The sequence below is a fragment of the Pyrus communis genome, chromosome 17 (assembly GCF_041283825.1).
Source record: "Pyrus communis isolate YQ-2024b chromosome 17, ASM4128382v1, whole genome shotgun sequence".
Classification (NCBI taxonomy): Eukaryota; Viridiplantae; Streptophyta; class Magnoliopsida; order Rosales; family Rosaceae; genus Pyrus; species Pyrus communis.
This window is the reverse complement of record NC_142581.1, coordinates 1203901-1226602: the sequence shown is the minus strand read 5'-3', so window position 1 is coordinate 1226602 and position 22702 is coordinate 1203901. Positions and strand designations below refer to the sequence as shown.

At 35.5% G+C, this 22702-nt stretch overlaps 3 protein-coding genes across 5 annotated transcripts; 2 read left to right on the top strand and 1 right to left on the bottom strand.

Moving 5' to 3' along the window:
* The first annotated feature begins 1114 nt into the window (after nt 1-1114).
* On the top strand, nt 1115-4246 carry LOC137708540 (CRM-domain containing factor CFM9, mitochondrial). Its single transcript, XM_068447641.2, has 4 exons — nt 1115-1324; nt 1706-1991; nt 2395-2796; nt 2902-4246. Exons 1-4 carry the CDS (start codon nt 1251-1253, stop codon nt 4156-4158), a joined length of 2019 nt encoding a protein of 672 aa, XP_068303742.2. The 5' UTR covers nt 1115-1250; the 3' UTR covers nt 4159-4246.
* A 3030-nt stretch (nt 4247-7276) lies between these two features.
* On the bottom strand, nt 7277-9749 carry LOC137708406 (uncharacterized). Of its 2 annotated transcripts, none has more exons than XM_068447471.2 (2): nt 9270-9749; nt 7277-8813 (listed from the first exon to the last, which is right to left on the bottom strand). In XM_068447471.2, the coding sequence occupies exons 1-2, from the start codon at nt 9330-9332 to the stop codon at nt 7713-7715; spliced, it is 1164 nt and encodes a 387-aa protein (XP_068303572.1). In that variant the 5' UTR covers nt 9333-9749; the 3' UTR covers nt 7277-7712. The 2 variants fall into 2 exon arrangements, with proteins under 2 accessions (XP_068303572.1, XP_068303573.1); XM_068447472.2 differs by having other exon boundaries at nt 7277-8810; nt 9270-9687.
* A 6033-nt stretch (nt 9750-15782) lies between these two features.
* Nucleotides 15783-22015, top strand: LOC137708580 (golgin candidate 6). Of its 2 annotated transcripts, XM_068447694.2 has the most exons (20): nt 15783-16031; nt 16116-16180; nt 16283-16338; nt 16480-16607; nt 16705-16757; nt 16992-17138; nt 17284-17357; nt 17446-17515; nt 17608-17661; nt 17920-18015; nt 18446-18496; nt 18589-18675; nt 18783-18896; nt 18983-19054; nt 19429-19611; nt 19733-19836; nt 20022-20070; nt 20152-20217; nt 20320-21069; nt 21201-22015. In XM_068447694.2, exons 2-20 carry the CDS (start codon nt 16157-16159, stop codon nt 21744-21746), a joined length of 2724 nt encoding a protein of 907 aa, XP_068303795.2. In that variant the 5' UTR covers nt 15783-16031; nt 16116-16156; the 3' UTR covers nt 21747-22015. The 2 variants fall into 2 exon arrangements, with proteins under 2 accessions (XP_068303795.2, XP_088545053.1); XM_088688927.1 differs by lacking the exons at nt 15783-16031; nt 16116-16180; nt 16283-16338; ... (1 more) ...; nt 16705-16757; nt 16992-17138 and having other exon boundaries at nt 17286-17357; nt 17453-17515.
* Nucleotides 22016-22702: the final 687 nt, after the last annotated feature.

Genomic DNA, 22702 nt, shown 5'->3' with positions numbered 1-22702 from the left:
TATGGATTTCAATGAATTTGTAAAGATTTTTTTCATGGATTTCGTAGGATTTCTTTTTTGACTCCTACAACATAAATTCTTTTCTCAGTGCACAAAATGAAAAAGACATAAATGTTGTAGCCTATATTATCTGACAATTGTGTTTAGGATATATGTTAATACAAGTTCATATAGGAAAGAATAACTAGAATTAAATCTAATCTAGCATTTACACAATTACACTTAAACTAGGAAAGTTCACAACAATAAACATATTAATATTGATACGGAAATATAAACCAATCAAACATGTCTTTTCTTTTCCTTTCTCATTTCAATTGTGATTTCTTTAAGAAAAATAATTTTAACTAACCAAAATTAACCCTTTTTCCTCAACAATTGATTAGTTCATAATGTGTTGTTCAGTTAAGTACAGCCACCAATATAAATAGGCTTTGGAAGATGCTAGCACCCTTGCGCTAACATGATTACACAAAAAAGAACAAAAAATTTGAATTGGCAATAAGATTCTTAGTAGTAATTTTCAAGAGTTCAATTAATATGGTAAAAAATCAGCACTTTCAGGTAGAACGCATAATCATTACAAGAATTGCTAATAGCCATTAACAATTCCCATCAAAGCATTACAATAAATTACTTTTACACAGTCCAAAATAAAGGAAATAAAATTTTCAAAAAATTCAAATTTGCAACTGGGATGGTGACGGATGAACGTGAAGGGAAATCAAGTTGGTAGTTTCTATGTTTGGAAGAAAATGAAGAGTGAGAAAGAAAGATCAAGTTGCATAATGAAGAAAGAGAAAGAGCAAGGGGGTTGAAAAGAAATTTTAGGGGTGGATGTAGGATTTTGTTATGTTTATAATCCATTCTCAAATCCTACAAAATCTTTTACTGAAAGAAATTCTTCAAAATCTGTATGGACTCTATAAAAATTCTAGTTGACTATACCAGGATTTTAAAGTTCTTTAAAATCCTTTAATCGACTACCATATATTTGAATGAATTATTTTAAAATCATTTAAAATTTTAATTGACTACACTATGATTCTAAATTCTTTTAAAATACTCTACGATCCTCATTTGACTACTTCCCTTAGTCAAACAGGCCCAAATGCCAAAACCAAACCCAAAACCTAAAACCCTGAAAAATCTCAGTGCCATTGAAGTGGAGAGGGAAGAAGGGAATGAACAGAGCAAAGCACTCGATTCGCGATTGAGGCCCGTCGCCGTTCGATTGAAGCCAGCCATCAATGTTCGCTGCGAGGAAGCTCAACAGCCACAGCTTCAAGTCCGCCTCTTCTCTCCTCCAATTCAATCCCTCCAAGTACTCTTTCTGTCCTAATTACCCTCTGTTTGGTTGCTGAGAAAGTGAATGAATAGTTGCGCGCAGTCTAGTCAACGTCTATGCTGCCAATATTTGCTTTTTGCCTTTTCATTAGTGACATTTTCTCAGCAACCAAACAGAATTTCTACCTCCGTATCATTTATCTGGTTTGACCCATTTACTCAATGTGATTTTCATGTGGAAAGAACAAGTCTTTTTTAGTTGGGCGATATCGTATTTGTTATAATATCGAAAATTTGAATGCTTTGTTTTAGTGCTTACCATCAATCATTCATAGAGATGGTTTATTTCTCCGAGAATTCTCAGCATTCGATCCGAATAAGTGAGTTTAGTTTGGTTTATCTTTTGAATTTGTTGCAGAAATGCCTTGTTAAGAGATGTCTCGGCGAAGGTTTTATCAAGCAATGTAGTTCAGCCAAGTAAACCGAGTGACGATTGTTTCTCTTCTTCATCGAGACCAGCCAATCCCTTCGATGGGTGGTCTAGGTCAATGTCGACATCTAGAGGGAGTAGTAGCATGAGGAGCAAAGTCGCTAAGCGGATGCAAAAGGAGTCTGGTAAGACTCTAAGAGAGGTTCGCAGAGCGAAAAAGCTTCAAAAGAAGCTGATGACCGAAAATGAGAGGCTCATTTACAACCTCAAAAGAGTATGTTTCAACTTCTGCTTTGCAGCTACTAGCTTCTTAATGATACCTGGTTTCCAAATTTTATCTGTGCGGCTTTGCATAGTCACACCAATTGGTCTAAACTAAAGCATTACTAACAGAAAAATGCAAGTAGGCATGTGACTGACTAGTTCTCGGGTGGTTTCTTTTTTTTCCATAGATATAAAAGAAGCTCTTCGTAAGTTAAATGAAAACAATGACGTTTTGCCAAATACTTCAACCTTTAATAGCCGATAACTATTTTGAAAACTTTAGGATTACTTCCACAATTTTGTTTCTTTTAAGTAGTTTTGAAGTTTTCCCTCCTGTATTCCTGGCCTACAATGTCTTCTTTTTGACATATTGAATTCATCAGATAACCGTTTGGACTATATGACTTATTCAGGCCAAGAGGAAAGTAGCATTACTGCTACAAAAGCTGAAAAAGTACGAGCTTCCAGATCTGCCCACACCCCGTCATGATCCTGAGCTAGTAACCCTCGAGCAGCTTCAGGCATTGAAGAAGATTGGCTTCAAAAATAAAAATTATGTTCCTGTTGGTGTTCGTGGGGTCTTCGGAGGAGTTGTCCAGAATATGCATCTACACTGGAAGTTTCACGAGACTGTACAAGTTTGTTGTGATAACTTCCCCAAAGAAAAGATCAAGGAAATGGCCTCTATGATTGCAAGACTGAGTGGTGGTATAGTGGTAAACGTACACAATACTAAAACAATCATCATGTTTCGTGGAAGAAATTACCGGCAGCCCAAAAATTTAATACCTTTCAATACCCTTACAAAAAGGAAGGTGAGTAAACATAAGGGTGTCCCATTCTAATATTCGATTGTATTGGCTTTGCATTAATCGAGAACATTTGCAATGGAGTGTTAACTTCTGCATCTTTACGTGCAGGCATTATTCAAGGCAAGATTTGAACAAGCCCTCGAATCTCAGAAGCTAAACATAAAGAAGATAGAACAGCAGCTCCGCCGAAGTGGTATTAATCCTGAGGATCCAGTTGCCATTGCAAGCATCCAGAGAGTAGCTTCCTCATTCTTTAATGCAATTGATCAGAAGGACGGAAGTCCTTATATCTTCCATGGGGACAAACCGTCTGTAGCAGAGCCTGATAATAAATTTAAACATCCAGAGCCTCCTGATGAGGAAGAGGAGGAGGAGTTGGACAAATTCATAGCTGAAATTGAGGATGCAGCGGAACGAGAGTGGGCTGCGGAGGAAGCAGCTGAGAAAGAGGAGTTCACCAGAATGAGGTATTGGAACAGAGAAGAGTATGGTGGGAGATTTAGAAGATCTGAAGAACCTGAAAATGATGATTCTGATGATGAGATCCCAAGGGTAAGGGATTGGAGGCAAACACATGGCAAGCAGAGGCCTAATGGTGATTATGAAGACGACGATGAGGAATGGCGTTCTAATAATGTTGTGGGCTCTAGTGTTCTCGACAGTGATGCTGATGATTCTGATGGAACGCCTGAGAAGTTCAAGATATCTCCAAGAGACAGGGGGAGGCAGGATAAGATTGGCAGGGCGAAGAATGATGAACACTTTTATAGAAATTCTGAAGCTAACAATAGAAGGGCTAATAATAGAAAGATTATGGTGGACGATGGCACTGAATCAGAAAATGTGCTGAGCGATCTTGATACTGCAATGTGGAAATTCAATTCTGAGGAAGAGCACTACTCAACAGCATCAAGAGCTGCGAACTATGATTTCCGAAGTAGCAGTGATGAAGAAGAGGACTTAACATACACAAAGGGAGGCAAGGAGTGGGTAAATGATTCCGAAAGCAACACTGGTTATTCCAACAAAGCTCGTGGCAAGTTTGAGGCATCAAGAGTTGCAAGGGGGAAACATGATAGGAGGATTGGCAGGGGCAACAGTGAGTATTTCAAAAGAAATGCTGATGTTAGCACAAGAAGAAAGCCGGTTGAGGAGGATGTCAAGTCCAAGCATATCTCCGGTGATTCTGAAAACGAAATATGGGAATTAAACGCTGCCAGCGACTCTGGAGCATCGACAGGGAGAATCAATTACAACAGCAGCGACGAAGAGGATTATCAAGTGAGGAGGGAAGAGAAGAAAGGAAATGGCAATAAAAGCACAAGAACAAGAAAAGACTTGGATGAGGTTTGGGACAGTGATTAGGGCTTTTGCATTTGAAGCCCAAAATATATAATGGCCCAGCCTGTTATTGTAAGAAGCCCATTGGACAGTGGCTGTAGGACTCAAACCATATATTATGTCTACATTTTATTTTAGTTTTTTAGTTATTTAATAAAAATTTAAATTCAAAAAATATATATTATAAATGTTTCTCATTAGGCCCGGTGGTGGATGTTCACGAAAGTCCATGACACGGGAGATTCTATCATGCAACCGGAGATTCTATCTCTAATTGAAAACTTATTTGCATGTAATTTCCATCAACTTTGTTATCAAGGTTTAGTGATCCATGCACACGAAGTTCCATAACACCAAATTTATTGAAACTTCCGTGACAGCATTTTATTACATTTCAACCGGGAATAGTATCATGTCCAGTTGCAACGATCTTAAATTAGACGATTTCGTTTAATCTATATATGTCATCTCACAACCTAAGGTCTACATCTCCAACACATAAAAACGAAAGAAGAATTCTCAAAAGAAACTGGAGAAATTTTTCAATATGCTAAAAAACACAGCCCAATATATAAAGTGTTATAATTCAAATTGTAAGAATTTTTTTTTTTTTCCTAACTGAATGCATAGATTGTTAGAAGGAGTTCTATTATGCATATACCTACAGTATACCATCCAATTATCTTATTCCCTCTATGAGGGAGAAAGAAAACTAAGGAACCCAGTAATATTGGCAAAACTACAACTAATGTTAACCAAGGAAAATTATTCATGGTAAAAACAAGATAAACTTGGACCAGAAAACTCATGCTCAAAATAAATAGTTTTTGAGCGTAGGTTTTTGTCAGTAAAGGTAAAAAAATCGAATGTATTCAAGTAGGGTTTTATGGAACGTATTAATAAGTCATACCCAATACTTGTATTATAACATTTACTGTATCAGGCCGCTCTAAAAAATATCTCAAAAAATTGATGTGTTTCATAAAAATAAAATTGTTGACTTGCCCAAGTGATCAAGTCGAGTCAATGTGAAGTTTGCTTGCACACCAAGTAAACTCATGATCCACCCCACCAATGTGGTGCAACTATTGGTAAGAAAGTAATTTGGAAGATTGATTGAAAGTCAAAAGAACATTTGTACATAAGTATTTGGAACTAGTTTATACTTCTCAACTGTCCATCTCTGTCCATGTTTGAAGGGTTGCGTTTAGTTTTTGAATTTATTTTTTTTATTTTTTTGGTTCAACAAATACAACCTGTATTTTCCAAAAATGAAAAGTCCTTGCCATTCTGATATTGGCAAATTAAGATTAATTTTTGCTACAAGCGATACTGTAGAGAAAAAAAAGAGACGGGCTTAGAATTAAAAAAAAAAAAAAAAAAAAAAAAAAAACATGACTAAATTTATTTTGCATAGAAACTTACAAGAAAACTCGACGATATGTGTAAATTGGATAGACAAAGGGGTGAGATATGTTAAATTCTGGACTAAGCAAAGCCTTCATACTATATGCTATTTTTAGGAGAAAAATGAAGTTTGAGATGAGCTATATAGCAAATGCAGCCCAAAGTATGATTCCATCTTCTTAGGGAATCGAACATAATATTTCGCGTGCAAAAATAAATATTTTAATCACTTGAGCTACAAATTCCGTACTGTAAAATGAATTATAAATGTATACACAGTGGACCAAAATATCAGAACTTTCTAGGAAATTCCCCAAATGATGCTATCACTGCAATGTGTTCAACTACCATGTGCTCCAATTACCTAACAGAGATTGTAGGTTAGAGTATTTTGTTGCCTATGCTTGCCTGGGGAGGTAATTTGCGTGGATAATACTATATAGTATGTGGATAAAACCTTTGATTTTTTTTTTTAATATAAACAAGACAAGTCAAGTGAAGCCACCAGACATGTTTTGGGAGTCCAACCGCTCATTAGTGTTGGATATAAATTGCTTGACCAAGGAAGTGACTCGGTAGCCTCTCTTTTCGCAACCAATAAAACTAAAGCGTAGGTATCGCTGTCGGTAGAAATATTGACATGCAAATTTGTTGAAATATCGATGAATATATCGATATTGGTTGTTTGCGATGAAATGATAAAATTTGTTTAAAAACGTAAAAATTTAAAATGAAATTTTAAATAATATTATATGGTAGTTTATCTATATTAAAAGCGATGTGTCGAAAATATTGACGAAAACTATCAATTTTAACTAAAGTTTAAGAATTTCTCAGATATTGGGTGAAGTTTAGACTTCACATCACTCATCTTTTCTTTTCTTTTTTTCCGATATTTACAAAAATATCAACCTCATCGAAATAATTTCAAAAAGTAATCGAAGACATATTGACCTCATTCTCTCTTTTTCATCTCTTTGTATATTGCCGATAACATGTAAGAATCTCACGTTATATGGGGATTAAAATTTAGGAAAACTAATGAAAAAAATTTGAAAACTTTGAGTTTTAACGATAAGGACAAAATAAATGGTAAAGTGAATAGTAACAGAATTGACTTTTTAATATAAAAATGTGATTTTTCGTTAAAATTAACAGTACCAGGAGTTTTTCGTAAAAGTTACCTTAAAATTTCGACTTGTAATTTCATCAGCATCTGTTCCCATGAACTACGGTTTTAGCTGAGTTGTTGTGTTAGCCCATGAAAGTTGTTTGCTCTATACAAAGGATCCACTTCAGAACATTCTAAACCAACACCTACGATGGAAATTTTGACCTCGGTTGTAAGGGGCGAATATATTGTCATGACCAACTGTCATAATTCACGCCGGCCTCATCGAAATCTCTTAACGCAACACAATGGAATAACAAAAAATTGACTCATTCAGCAGTCAGCAGCAGCACATGACAACAGACAAGCAAAATACGAGTCAAAGCACATAACAAAACAGAGTGTTTTGCTTAAGTTGCGGGATGTCCTGAACAAACCAACCTCCACGTCAAATTTACAAGTCATCAAGCAAGTAAACCATACTTTCCAGATTTCAAGAGCACCCGAAAAAGTTCACATCAGTGCACCTAAATGAAACAGATTCGAAAAGAAACGAAAAGACAAAACGACGGTAAACTAGAAAGGTAAACCTCCGCAGTAATCGTATGTAGACAATCGAAAATCGAAGGGAAATCAGATGACGAAATATAATTTACTCTAAGAAATAACAGTTCCCATCAAAGAAAATCCTGGGAAACGTCAGTTGTACTCTCATGCATTTGGAACTAAGCTACATCAACAAGTGGTGGGTACATTCGAAAGCTTCCGCTCATGGAAAAATCCTCAATTGCAAATTGAATTGATATGCCATCTACGAGGGAAGAAGCCTAAGAAAAAGGAAATGTACATAATCTCCCGATAATTTGCAGGACGCCATCCCTGTTCTTCCCAGTTGCTCTACGCGAATGACCTAGAATCTTTCGGAAAAAAGGTGTATTTGTGTCGCTGCCACACCACAGCCATCAATTTTCCAATAGACTACTATCTGGTCATATTCACAAGAGTTTAATCATCAATTTGCCTGTCCAACTGATTGAACAGGCACCTTCGTCTTCAAGACTTAGCCATTTTCCCTCTTGCAGTTTCCGGGCAATAGGTATTTATACTTCTCAGCATTGTTCAACAAATATGCAGGGAGATGAACCGCTGAATGAGATCTAGGAATAGGTCCCATCTTTCCAATAATCTCCTTAAATGTGTACTCCTCGGGAAGCATGTCAAATAGATCAGCCCCTTTACATATTACATCTTGGATCCTTCGAGGGTTCAGATAATGAGAGAACCTCACCCGATCATTGTGGCTGTAAGCTTTCATCTTGAATATGAACTCGCTGATATGGCGGAAACAAAAGCTGCAATGCCAACCTGCATCTGGCAAAAGGTAGTCGCTCTGTCTGAAGTGTGCATAGGTAGTATTACCAGTCTGGTACCTGTGAACGGATGCTCTCCAGCTCTTGTCATCCACATAATATTCAAAAGAGTACAAGTAATCCCTCAGCCCAAGATGAACAACAGGCGGGGTGTCATCACACCACCTCAAGAGATCAATTGTGTGGGCACTAGGAATCTCATCAACATCGGACATGATCAGCAGGTCATCATCTTCTATACCAGCAACTCTAAGAATCTGGTCAAGTGCCACTCTTTGATACGCCTCCTCATAAAATGGGTTTACACCTTTCTGAAATCTTCCTCCTGTCGTAACATAAGTAAGCCGGTTTTCAACAAACTTAAACTTCTCCCGGTTTTTTCCAAAAATCAATGGCTTTGGCAAGCCAGTAAACGTTGAGTTTGATTCGAGGAGAACAAACTGTGTCACAAAAGGATACAATTCATTCCATCGGATTGTAAGCATGTCTACTTCATTGCTGAAAAGAACTGCATCATAGACTCGTCTAGGTGATTCCCGAATCTTCCATCCGTGAAGCCTGCAAAGAGTTTCCATGGACACATTCTGATTATAGTAGTGTGGAATATCAATGAAAGGCTTCGGAGGTTTTTCCCAAAGAGGTCTTAGGAAATACGAGATCTTCTGCCCATGTAAATATATCCCAAATACGCCTAATGGAACAACCGCAAACAGGAAAATGTAAATCTTCAAATCCAAGCCCCGCAAAATGCACCGCAGTCTAGACATGCTCAACGCCGCTTGCGATCCCTGCTGTGCACGAAACCAAAAACTTTCTAAGATAACCGGATTCCATATACAAAAAAAATCTAGTAACACTCTGGATGCAGTAAAGCAATTCTAAAAACAACCATAAACATTAAGTGAATATATAAAACATCTTAAGTAATCCCATTACGCAATTAAACAATCGCCATAACCGCAACTGGAAATTAAAGGCCCCCAATACAAATTCCACAACTTTAATTTCAACACCACAAAACAATTATAAAACTAAATGAATACATTAATCAAAATATTAATAGTTTTATTACTAATTGAAAATTAAAAGATACAAAATACAATCCCAGTAACATGAAATTGAAAACCCACCACAGCCACTACCAAATACAATCAAAAATCCAAACTTTAACTTCAAACAGAGAAAATGGCGATTTTATAGATACCCAAAATTCAATTCGAGATAAAAAAAAAATGAAAAAAAAATACCTGTCCACAAACGTCGTCGCAGACATCGTCAGTCTTCTTCGAACTGTAATACCCATCAGCCATGGTGAAAATTGAAGGCAAAAAGGAAATGCCCAATAAGACCCACGCTCCAGTAGCTTCGCCGTCTCTCTCACAAACTCTGCAACATCAGATCCTCGCGACCCAAATCGAACCCAGACGGCCAAATTTTATTGGGGAAAATTCGGCAGCAGGGAAAGAGAAGGCGACGATATTTTATAGAACCCCTCTCTCTCTCTCTCTCTCTCTCTCTCTCTCTCTCTCTCTCTCTCTCTCGTCCTCTGAAAATCTGCAACGCCAATTATAGCCGTTTGGTGGTTATTTTGCTCTATCGCCAGATACACCCTCCCTCCTATTCCAAAAAACTGGCAGTGACAGAGATAGAGAACTAAATAAAAATATATAAAATCTCACATCCTTAATTTAACCAAAAAAATTTAAAAAAAATGTAATTTCCACAAATAATGGCTTGGGGTAGGTTGTTGCGGCCCACAGGGTATGCCATCCCGCGGTCATTTCAATGTGATACTCAGGTGTTATGTACATCAAGAATTCGGTTATAATTAGTTTTTGAAATGATTGAAAGTGTTTTTAGTAAAATTATTTTAAAAATTAATTCTTACAATGATTTTAGAACCCATAATCAATTTCATCAACAGCACTTTCAGCCTTTCAGTCATTTGAAAGCACTTCTAAACTAGCTCTTAAACTTGAATGCAAAAAGAAAATTACACTTATAAATTCAATCTATTTTGTTTAAATTTATTTCTCATAAAAATTTTAAGTAGTTTTTAATAAATAAAAAATTATCTATTTTAAATTACGGAGAGTAATTCAAACTCTGTTGTATTAGAGTGTATATTCGCTTTAATCAATATGATTATGTTTACGTCTTAAAAAATCAACTGTTGTAATTATTTAAAAATTAATGTTAAACTGTGAGATAACAGATAATTTATAGAGAATTTTACTTTTACGAGAGTCTCTTTAACATTTATCTTGATAAAGGTATGCTCCATGATATTATCCTTTGTTGTTGAACCGCGGATGATTGATTACTGAAAATATTACAAGGAGCCATCGTTTTGTTAATGTTAATACGCTGTGTTTCCAAATTTGGCCTTGACTTCTCAGTGACTTCAATACCTGTTGCTGGTTGGTTTTTATGAGTTTCCACACGGAGGGGAGGGTAGAATAGTGATTTGACATTGTCTTGTCATCCTACGTGGTTTTTCGGCGGAGAACGTCCGTTAATTTGCCCTTTCTGTTCCCTATTTTTTTCTCAAAAATAAAAATAAACTTTTTAAACCCAAAAACTAAAATTCAAAAAGCCAAAATATTTTTTTATTCATAATATTTTTTTCTGGTAAATCAAAATCATTGTTTTATATTTTTCATAAATGAACGTGAGGAGAGGAAATTTAAACTCGGAATCACTAAGTATGTGATTTATACGAAATTGTCTTTTGAAACCTAGAAATACATTGATGATTTGTAATAAAACTTATGCTTAATAGTAATATTAATATCGTAGAAAGTTGACGAATGAGGTGCATTCCTTATAAATTTAAAAATTTTGGAATAAATATGTTCGCTCTTAGATAATCATCAAACACAATAATAACTAAGAATCGACAAAAAAAATACGTCAATTCATCATTGATAATGAATGTTCATTCATTCTACTTGGAAATTGAATGATAGATATTAATTTAAACTTGAACCATCCAAAATTTGTGATGAGGAATGAAGATAACTTCATATCACCATTGAAAAAGAAAATGAAATTAACAAAAGAAAAGCTTCGTGGGGATTCATGTATGTTACGAGGATCACAGAAAAATAGAAATATTCTCATCATTTTCTTCGCGTAAATATGCTATGTCACTACGTGTTGTAAGTGTTGTAAATAGGTATTTTCTGGTGATAAGTGTTAGTGTGCTCAGAATACGGGACAATACCTTGTATGTCAATATAAAAGTGGAGGAATTTTTTTTCCTAATTCTCTCCAATTATTTAATGATATGTAGTGTATTGTCTGGTGTTCTAAACACACTAAAAGATCTCTTCGTTTTTCTACCACTTGGTACACAAAAATTTGTGAAGTTTTGGACCAATATTTTTTATAGCTAAGTTCACTTGCGATGGGAATCCCACTCCTCTTTGGCTCTTTGTTTATATACTGCCATAAGTTCCATTAGAGAAATTTTATTTGATAGCGAAACATAAATTATGTGGTATATTATTTTATTGTAAAAGGTTGACGATATGATTGATGTCACATTTTTAAAACATATTATATAATTTAAGTGGAATAATAACGTCATGTTTCCAATACGAGTGGAGCGAAAAAATGAAAATAGTTGATCTTTTTTTTTTTTTTTTTTTTTTAATTTGTAATATTGTGTTATGTGTGCATTGGCTTGATTGGGTGATGTAGAATAACGAATCCATGTTTTATCTTAAACACTACTTGGCTACTGCAAATTCAGCAACAGCTCTTGCTTCTACCTGTTACAAATAGACATGTGTCTAGTCTATGTTTACAATTTTAATTATTTGGATACATGTCCATTTGTAATTGGGTAGAAGCAAGAGCTGCGGTTGAATTTTCAGTAGCCAAGTAGTGTTCCTTTACTTTTATTTTTGCTAAGTAATAAAACACAATTTTGCGATTTTAACAAGTTAAATCAAGGTAGATATTCTAAAGTTGTAGTTTTCAGTGGTACACAAAATATCTCATGCTTACGTCGTGTGAATCTATTGACTCTTGAAAGTGACGATGAGGTGGATTGTATATGTTATGAGAAGATATTTTTGTGCAATTGTAAATTAGGTTAGTTCGTTAAAACAGTGTACTTGCCAATTTTACGTTTTAAGCTGAAATTTATTGAGATCGTAATCACGTAGTGGTAGAGGGTTAATCAAAATCTATTTTAATAAATAAATAACGTTATCATAGCTTGCGTTAGAGTTATGTACACTTGCAATATAATTATGCCACTACAGCGAATTAGCTGCAGCTCACAATGATAATCTATCGTATTGAACTCACCGGAGACAACTACATCTACAAGGATTTCTAGAGTGGGTAGTAAAATGATAATTTTAACATGTTTCAAGTTTTAACTAAATAATAGTCTCTTGCCACACGCACTCACGCATGTGACAATTTATTCTTTTATATATCATTCGTAAATAACATCGAATTAATACCATGTTGTCCAAAAAAAGTAAAAAAAAAAACATATTAGCATATTAAGTTGCAAATAATAGACGTGAACGATCGATGAAAGGAGAAATCAACTTTATAGTTTTTTGTTTATGGCAAAAATGTATTCATCAACTTAGAACTCGTTTGGAAGTGTTTTTAAAAGGATTGAAAGTACTTTTAGAAAAAAAAATGTTTATGGGTTCCAAAAGCATTTAAAGTGTTTTCTCTATATTCATTTGCATTTTTACTAAAAATTGATTTTAAAAATATTTTCTTGAAAAGGGCTTTTAACGATTTTAAATAAAGTTCCAAACGAGTCCTTAGTAACATTGAATTTGGCATTTGGGTTAATATTTATATTTTAGGGCAAAAAAGAGGAAAAAAAATAAGAAACATGTGTCTTGGTGGGAATTGGATCCGCTCTAGATCTTAGTGTCTGGATTCTAGAGATCAACATATTTGGGCCATACAAATGAATCCAATGGTTTTCATTAACTCATTTTGTTGGTCTACCACACACAAATCAATAACTCTAATTTCTTTTACACATTGATCAATAGTTTATATGTGTTGATTCTTAGACTTCGTACACTAAAATCTAGAACGGATCCAATTCCGTATCGATGAAATTGACAGCACATTTGATTGGGACTGGAATTGTGAATGTGGGGTTTTATAATACGTAACTTGGTAGAAAGTTATACACAAATATTTGGAAATATCGGAATTTGTTGCCTTTTCCAGGCCAAAATCCTGAGCATATTCTCTGTTTGACGGCAAACCTGTTGGATATTTTGATGATAGAGATGCTTTTAACTATTAATTAAAAAGATTAATACTAAACAAATGTTTCTATAATTTAGCTTACTGCCCTTATTGGTAAAATTCTGCGTGATTTGGTAAATTGCATCCTCAATTGGTAATTAACTTGTTTACCACTACTTGAACAAGTGGATGTTCTAAACTTTTACTCGTCTTTCAATAAAAGTCAAGTAAATATTCTTTTTGGTAAATTGAGATTCGGAGACCAAGAGATTCGGACTATTAATTTCAATCTTAGGGAGCTCATTAGCTGATTCCATTAATTTACCTCACACAAATCAAAGGTTCGGATCTCACTCTCTTTTTTCAGTTGTTTAAGTCTTTGGATCATTGAGCTTTAGACACAGAGATTCGGATAGAATATCGATTCCTTCTTTACACTTTTGATTATACCCACTTTTATGCTTGCTTTGCACGACACAACCTTTGTTATGGAAAAAACTATGTTTCTAAATTCTAATAGATAACTTTGCAGTTTTTATATTCCAAAGGTAAAAGTTTAAAGGTACATTGTTGGAGTCTTTAACTTAAATGTCGATCAATGCTAACTTTAGACGCTTGCTTGCAAACTGATCTTAATCGCAACAGATTCTTGTGAAACGAGGATAGTGATACATCAACAGTCCAATTTTTAACATAAGTATGTATGTATGACTGCCTGTGACATTGTTCTATACTTGATTGACTTGGAAACATTTATACTTACAACCTAAAAGGTATACTCAGTCTTGACAATTTCTTGCAAAATCTGTTGGCCCGACAATAAACGAAACAAAAATAACGGTATTAGGGTCAACCTAATAATGAGTCGGGTTGTTACCATGTCACACGTTAAGAACTCGTTAATGAGTCGGGTGGTTATTGGGTCACCCGATAAGATATCTTTGCCAAATGTAAACATTAGACATGACAATTTCTTGCATGACCTATTAATCTGACACGACTCGTTAATGAATTAGGTCATTAACGAGTTACTAATTAAGAATTCGTTAAGATAAGAAATTTAACACGATACAACCCGTTACGATATATATGTGACAAACACAACAAACACGATTCGTATGCCTGACTTAATATCGACCACCCACTCATAGAAATGTTAGGCTTTGCTTTGAAATGTTGATGAAATTCTTACTACTTTTGGGGTGTGAATGCCAAGTGAAAATTTCACAACCCACATATCCAAAAAGGCTCATCAGAGTTTTAGGCATCCCACCCAAAGACTTTCAAATGTAGACCTTTCACTAGGATACAACCTTTCATTACCTACCATATTGGAAGGGCTTGTTTGGATCCACCTCCAACTTTTACAGTTTTTCCAAATCTCTTTAATTTTAAACAAATTAATTAACTGGTAATTGCATTTGTTAATTAATGATAATTAAGCAAATTGCATGCAGCAACACAACACATGCATATAGAGCACATAGCCCATGGCGCGGGGATTCATGTCCTAAACTTTTTGACCTTTATTGCCTTTTTAGCATAAATTCATAACATCAAAGAGACTGACCTAATTAAATAATAAATTAAACATAAAGGTATCAAGTTATCAATACATGTTATTAGATTTTTTTATTTTTTTTTTAACTTGAGACAAGAATTCTAGTTTGCTACACACTTATTAGAGGTGGGTATGCTCTATTGACCCAAGGGCTCGAGGCGTGCTTATGTAACCTCTTTATGAGTGATAATGAATCTCTCATCCTTCTTGATTCAAATCAGCATATAAGCAATTATTTTAATGCCCTACTTAGTTATAAGTTCACGTTACAAGATTCGGCCGAACCTGTTATTAAGTTAGAAGTGGATGGATTGAGAAAAAAAAGAAGATGAATTGGTGAAGAAGAGAAGCTTCTCTATCCAATTTTCGAATTGCACTGTTCCTTCCTCGAAGAATTTCCTCATGTAAGCAATCATCTGAGGAGATAGATAGATATAAAAAAAACATTGCACATTGTGATATGAAAATATTTTCTTTTATGAAGGCTATAATCAATGGAAATTCTTTCGAAGTTCACTATCAACCATTAAGTATGAGCAACATCCCTCAAGCTTGATTGGGGATTGGGGATTTGACGTTTAAAATTAAAATTTTACATGGCAAAACCTACCACTAAAATCTTCTGCCTTGAAGAGAGTGAAGCAATGTATAAGCCCAAAGCCAATATTGGGCCGGGCCAACTCTATTTTCTTAATGGGTTTAGTTTTTTTATATCCAAATATTCACTTTCCCAAACCATATAACTAGGTACAGGGCCTTGAAGGCCCAACAACCCGAAGACCCGAAGACCCGAAACCCTTCCGAAAACGTAAATTGCCACCTGTAATTAATTCGTCTTCTTCAAGTGGAGAAATTTTTAGTTATGACGGGCACAATACATTACGTATTTTTATATAAATGATGAAATTTTTTAATTTTTAAGTTATTAACCTCTAACACATATATCTCATCATTTATACAAAGACACATAATCTTCCACGTCATGTGACGGTCAAAAAAACCTCTCATTCGATTGAGAGGGAGAGAGAGAAGAGTGTTAGCAAAGGTGTGTGCTGCGTGTTTTGATCGGGATTTTATAAATAAAAAATAAAAAATAAATAAAATCGATCGCTGTCGAAGTCGAAGGTCTCTGAGATTTGATCGATTGAGTACTCCATCTCTGATTCGACAGCTTCATCGATCGTCTTCCCGCTTTCTCAAGCAGGCAAGTTTCAATCTTTTTTGCGGCTTTTCCAATTGAAATTTCGGGTGAAATTTGACTGAATTTTGTTTGGGTGTTTGGCTTCAGGATTTCTCGAGTCGAATTGCGACCTGGGAAATCAGCGAAAAATGGATTTGGTCTCTGGTTACAAGGTCACCTCACCTCTCTCTCTCTCTCTCTCTCTCTCTCTCTCTCTCTCTCTCTATCTATCTCGCTCTTTGAACTCAATTGGTATGTGATGGCTCCTCGTGCAGGGAGTTGTGGGGCTTGTTTTCGGCAACGAGAAATCGGGTTCTTCGAATGAAGATAGGTACTTATCTTCTTCTACATTCGTCATATTCCATCACCCATTGTTGCCCATCGCAAATTCCCAATTTCCCACTTTCAATTTATGCTCACGCTTGTTTCGTATGTGACCAATCTACTCTGCCATTGTTTTTGATATGTATAGCTATGTCGAACGTTTGCTCGACTGTATAAGCAATGGTAAACTGGCAGAGGACAGGAGGACCGCTATGCTCGAGCTTCAGTCTGTTGTGGCAGAAACCTCTGCTGCCCAACTAGCATTTGGAGCAATGGGTGGGTGATTGCTTCCCTCTTGTTTGCAACTTTGCTTTTGTTTTCTAGTTTTATGCTTGTCATATGTGACATTTTTTTTTGTTCTTTTCTTCTGCAGGATTTCCTGTTATGATGGGCATATTAAAGGAAGAACGGGATGATGTTGAAATGGTTGCTATGATTACTTGTTCTTTTTCCTTTTCCTATGATCTCATTGTTTTATTTATGAGTTATTAACTGATCATGATGGAAAGTCGGTAATGGTGATTATCGAAACTGTTTTGGTGCCACTAGAAATTTGTTAACTTGGGATGTGAGCTTTGTTGTTTCCAGTATAGATATTTCGCTTTCAGTGCATTCTTTGGTTTCCCCTGTAAGACTTGCTTATTTATTCCACAAATGCAGGTCCGAGGTGCCCTAGAAACTCTTGTGAGTGCCTTGACTCCGATTGACCATGCAAAAGGCCCAAAGAATGAGATTCAACCAGCTATAATGAACACTGATTTGCTTTCCAGGGAAGCAGACAGCATTTCGCTTCTTCTAAGTTTGTTGGTGAGAGTTCTCTAGTAATATTTAGAAAATACTGCTGTTAATTTTATTTTAAGGTGCTTGATATATGCAATATTTTTAGTGGTTCATGCATATAGTTTCACAACATAAATATATATGTTTTTTTATACTTTTGTTGTTTTTGCAGTCAGAGGAGGATTTCTATGTACGATATTACACTCTTCAACTTTTGACAGCTCTTCTCACGAATTCTCGAAATAGGTATTAGTTTTGAGCTATTTTTTCTTTCTCTTTTGTCTAAAAATTTTGGATTATTTTAGAAAGAATTTCTTCTGAGTGCTTTCTTCAGGTTACAGGAAGCCATTCTGACCATACCTCGTGGTATAACTCGTTTAATGGATATGCTTATGGATCGTGAGGTACAATTTGTTGAATGATGTTTTATCATTTTCGCATTTAACTCTATTGTCTCGCTGTCCAGTCTTACGAAACTGTGGTGCCTTCCTTCTAGGTTATACGAAATGAGGCCTTATTACTTCTTACTTACTTGACTCGCGAAGCTGAGGTGAGGTTTTCTATCCTTTGCCTTATATCTTTATTTAATTATTTGGCGAACCTGTCATGAAAAGTGTATACTTTACTTTTTGAGAAAAAAATACTAAAACTTTTGTTGCTGTAAACAACTAAATTACAAACCGGTGGCAAGTTTACCACTCCAAAAGTCCAACAGAACACTTAACATAAAAGCTATCAATCACTAAACCATCACAGCTGAAAGTGTGTTTTGACTTTTGTATTAACTTGTAGATTCTTATGATTTCAGGAAATTCAAAAAATTGTGGTCTTTGAAGGTGCGTTTGAAAAGATTTTCAGCATCATCAAAGAGGAAGGTGATTCAGATGGTGGTGTTGTTGTGCAGGTAATTCTTTGTTATAACTTTGTTGATAATTGATTGTTTATACATCTTGTTTAAGCTTCATTGCTGGTAAACCACCTGTGAGGCATCATTGTATGGATCAATTTTCTGAAAATAACGTAATCTGAAAGCCTTTTTCTCATAGGTAAATTTCAGCTTTATAATTATACCAATTATGCACCAACGATTATAGGAATTGAAAGTTTTACCGCACTTTAAAGTATGCAAACATTTGTTTCTTACACAAAAATTGTAAAAACACTTAATTTTGGTCATGTTCCATTGCCTTGAATATGGCGGAGATTGCTATTTGGCATACTTTGTGTTGGAAGATAAAATGCCTTTATTTACTAAATCAATTTCTAATACCACTAAAAGCATTTGAGAAATCAATTGCTATTGAAAATGTTTCTAACGTAATACACTTCTGCAGGACTGTATTGAATTGTTGAACAATCTTATTCGGAACACTGCATCTAATCAGGTTTTGTTTTAATTTTTGCTTTTATTCTTGTAACTGTTGTCATTTATATATTTTGTTTCTTCTTTCTTCTAATTAAAAGATGTGTTGTATAGATACTACTGAGGGAGACAATGGGATTTGACCCCTTATTGTCAATTTTGAAGCTACGAGGGAGTACTTACAGTTTCACTCAACAAAAGGTTAGATACTCGAAATTCATAATTTTGTACTGTTTACTTATATTTGTTATGGCACAAACCTTACTGGTCATTTGTTGTTGACTTCAAAATAAATGCCATGCCAGTAGACAATTAATCTACTCAGTGCGTTGGAAACTCTTAATTTACTAATAATGGGAGGGTCGGAGGCTGATCCTGGAAAAGATGCAAATAAGCTAACAAATAGAACCACCCTCGTTCAGGTATTTTCAACTCCTATAGTACCGTCTCACTAGAATATAAATTTGGTGATATCTGATGTTTCAATTCTTTTATTTCCTGGGAGTAGAAAAAAGTCTTGGACCATCTTCTAATGCTGGGTGTGGAAAGCCAGTGGGCTCCTGTTGCTGTCCGTTGTTCAGTAAGATATTTCTTCACTTTCTTCTCTAACACTAACACACATACCAAACACTGTCCGATAGTATATTACTATATTGTATATGACCAATCAACGTCTGCAGGACATAAAGAGTACTTTACCTGTATATAATTATATCTTCGAGCTTGTCCTTAGATAACTTTTTGACTAATTATATGAACTCTGGGCCATTTTCCCTGAAACTTATGTCGCATACTATGTGAGAAAATGAATACTGATTTATAAAGTAAGACACGTTTGGTTTATTTGGGTTATGAAGTTTATATAGTGCGTTCAATGCCTTGTAGTCATTGAGTCCATTTGGAATTATTAAGTTTATTCCCTTTGTCAGGCGCTAAGTTTATTCACTTTGTCAGGCGCTGCAATGCATTGGTAATCTCATTGCTGGACATCCCAAGAATCTTGATGCGCTTGCAAGCAAATTTCTTGGAGAGGGGCCACAGGAACCTGCTTTGAACTCGATTCTTCGAATCATATTGCGGACATCCAGTATGCAAGAATTTGTTGCAGCAGATTATGTTTTTAAGAGATTTTGTGAGGTTGACATTGTGTATATGCTTCTTATATCATCCAGTATGCAAGAAATGCAAATTACATCTTGATTGTGTAGTTTTCACTTCTAATCTTTTATTTTAAATTTCTTCATCTCATTTAAATCAGAATAATGTTGATGGCCAAACTATGTTAGCGTCAACATTGATTCCGCAACCGCATTCCATGATTCATGCACCCGTTGAGGAGGATGTGAACATGTCCTTTGGAAGGTTTGTTTATAGCATGTGCAGTTTCACTGCATTCTTCTAAATTCTCTGTTTGTTATTTATTCAGGTTGAATTATCAAAACTTTGTTGCATCAGCGAAAGCTTGATCATCTATTTTTTATTCATTTCGCAAGGTTGCAAAAGCTACTCACATCAAGTGATCTTGTAAGATTTTGATTCTTTTGCAGCATGCTATTACAAGGTCTTAACTTCAGCGAGAAAGATGGTGATCTTGAGGTAATGTAACAGTCCAGTAGCATTTGAGTTTTTGAAAGACTAGAATATCTCGGATCCGTTACCTAATATATTGAGGTGCAGACATGCTGCAGAGCTGCTAGTGTTCTTTCTCATGTAATGAAGGACAATCTCCAGTGCAAGGAAAGGGTAATGCAGTTATATTCTTAATCTAATATCTGATTCACCTAATTTTTTTGTGTTGAAAGGTGACCGCTCTTAATATCTTCTACTCATCTAAAAAACTTGCAGGTGTTGCGTATTGAACTTGAGGCACCTATTCCATCTCTAGGTGCACCAGAGCCTCTAATGCACCGTGTGGTAAAATACTTAGCCATTACCTCTTCCATGCAAAACAAAGATGGAAAGTCAAGTGGAAACTCATATGTTCAACCAGTTATCTTGAAATTGCTTGTCACTTGGCTAGCTGATTGCCCTAGCGCTGTGAATTGCTTCCTAGATTCACGTCCCCATGTCACTTATCTGCTTGAGTTGGTCTCCAATTCAACTGCTACAGTGTACATAAAGGGGTTGGCAGCTGTTCTTCTGGGAGAGTGTATGATCTACAACAAATCAGTTGAAAGTGAGGACGCCTTTACTATAGTTGATTCCATCAGCCAGAAGGTTGGGCTCACGTCATATTTTCTGAAGTTCGATGAGATGCAGAAAAGCTTCCTTTTCACCTCTTCAAAATCGGCTCAGCCCCGCAAAGAATTAACCAGATCCGCTTCTGCTAGTATGGTAGATGTTGATGAGAGTGATCTCTCTGATCAGAAAACTGAGGATCATCCAGTTCTCTCCTCAATCTTTGATGCTCCATTTCTAAACTTAGTTAAGAGTTTGGAGGCAAACATCAGAGAAAAAATCGTTGAGGTGTACAGTCAACCGAAGAGCAAGGTGGCAGTGGTGCCAGCAGAACTGGAACAGAAAAGTGGGGAAAGTGATGGAGAGTATATAAAGCGGCTGAAAGCATTTGTGGAGAAGCAATGCTCGGAGATACAGGTATAAAATTATAATGTAGAACAATTGGTTTAATATTTTCTTTGTTTCATTCACCCCCAAATAAATCGTTGCCGCAGTATGCATGTTGATTATATAATTGATTTTGTTTGATATTCTTTTTGATCTTTTAGGACCTACTCGGCCGCAATGCAAGTTTGGCTGAGCATGTGGCAACGATCGGTGGGGGAAGTTCCAGGTCTGAGCAGGGTGCGGGCTCTGATAGAGTCCAGGTAGAGACACTTAGGCGAGATTTTCAAGAAGCATCTAAACGGTTGGAGTTGCTCAAGGCAGAGAAAGCCAAGCTTGAATCTGAGGCATCCCTGTATAAAAACTTAGCCGGAAAGATGGAATCTGATCTAAAGAGCTTATCCGATGCTTACAACAGTCTTGAGCAGGCGAATTTCCATCTAGAGAAGGAGGTCAGAGCTAAGAATGGTGGAGGAGGATCTTCGTCCATTCCCGATGTGGATGCAATTAGAGCCGAGGCAAGGGAAGAAGCTCAGAAGGAGAGCGAGGCAGAACTGAATGATCTTCTCGTGTGCCTCGGACAAGAACAGAGCAAGGTGGAAAAACTAAGTGCAAGGTTGTTGGAGTTAGGAGAGGACGTCGACAAGCTGCTTGAAGATATCGGAGATGACGTGGGGTTGCCTGGAGACGGCGAGGAGGATGAAGACTGATGACGATGGTGATGGTGATGATGATGATGATGATGATGCTTTTCCCTTTTTATGTTTTTAGTTCATCACGTGATCTCATCATTCAGCACGTGATCTCCTCCTTGTGTACATTTCTGGTTGAATTTGTACAGTTGATAATTTCTTGTTATCGTTCTAAGATTGATTCAGCTTATTCCATTTGGGGAATGTTTACTTGACACGTACGGAACAAGAAATTAATTGGAGAACTAAAAAAAAAAAGGAGAAATAAAGAAAGGGAATTGTATCAATTAGTCATCCTAGTCGATGTGATTCTTGCTTTTGAGATATTTGATTATAAGTTTTAAGGAAAAAATTAAAAATGTATGTAAGTAAATTAAACGGAGACAAAATTTAAGGAGTAAATGCAGAAAACTCAAGAATCAAATTGGTTATAATTGCTATTCTTTGTTGGTAAATTTGCCTTGATGTCGAAAAAGAGAACTCATTATTATCTAGGCAATTGAAAATGTACATACAAATTAAACCGGTGTATATACAGATTGACTATTGTTTAATAAAAAAATTAATGAAAAGAATTTTTCAAATTCATACAAATTCATGTATAATCAATTGGGAATTTAATTGACATTTTTAAACGTCCATGCAAATCTTTGCGTATTAAAAAATTGTGGGATTTCCATAAGTTATCGATTTGAAGACATTGAGTTTTCCTATATACATTCCAAATTGAAAACTTATGCTCTCTAAATTATTATAATTTCATCCCTTTTTCTTTTTAATAATAAAAATACAAAGAAAAAAAAAAACCTCCCTTACAAAAATTCAAATATAAATCCCTTAAAATACTACGAATCTTATCCGAGTCCTTGAAATTTGATTCAACGACTATAAATAAAGGATCTCTTTAAAAGTTATAATAATTGTAGCCGTTGAATTAAATTTCAAAGATCCGAATCCCTAAGACTTGGGAGAGA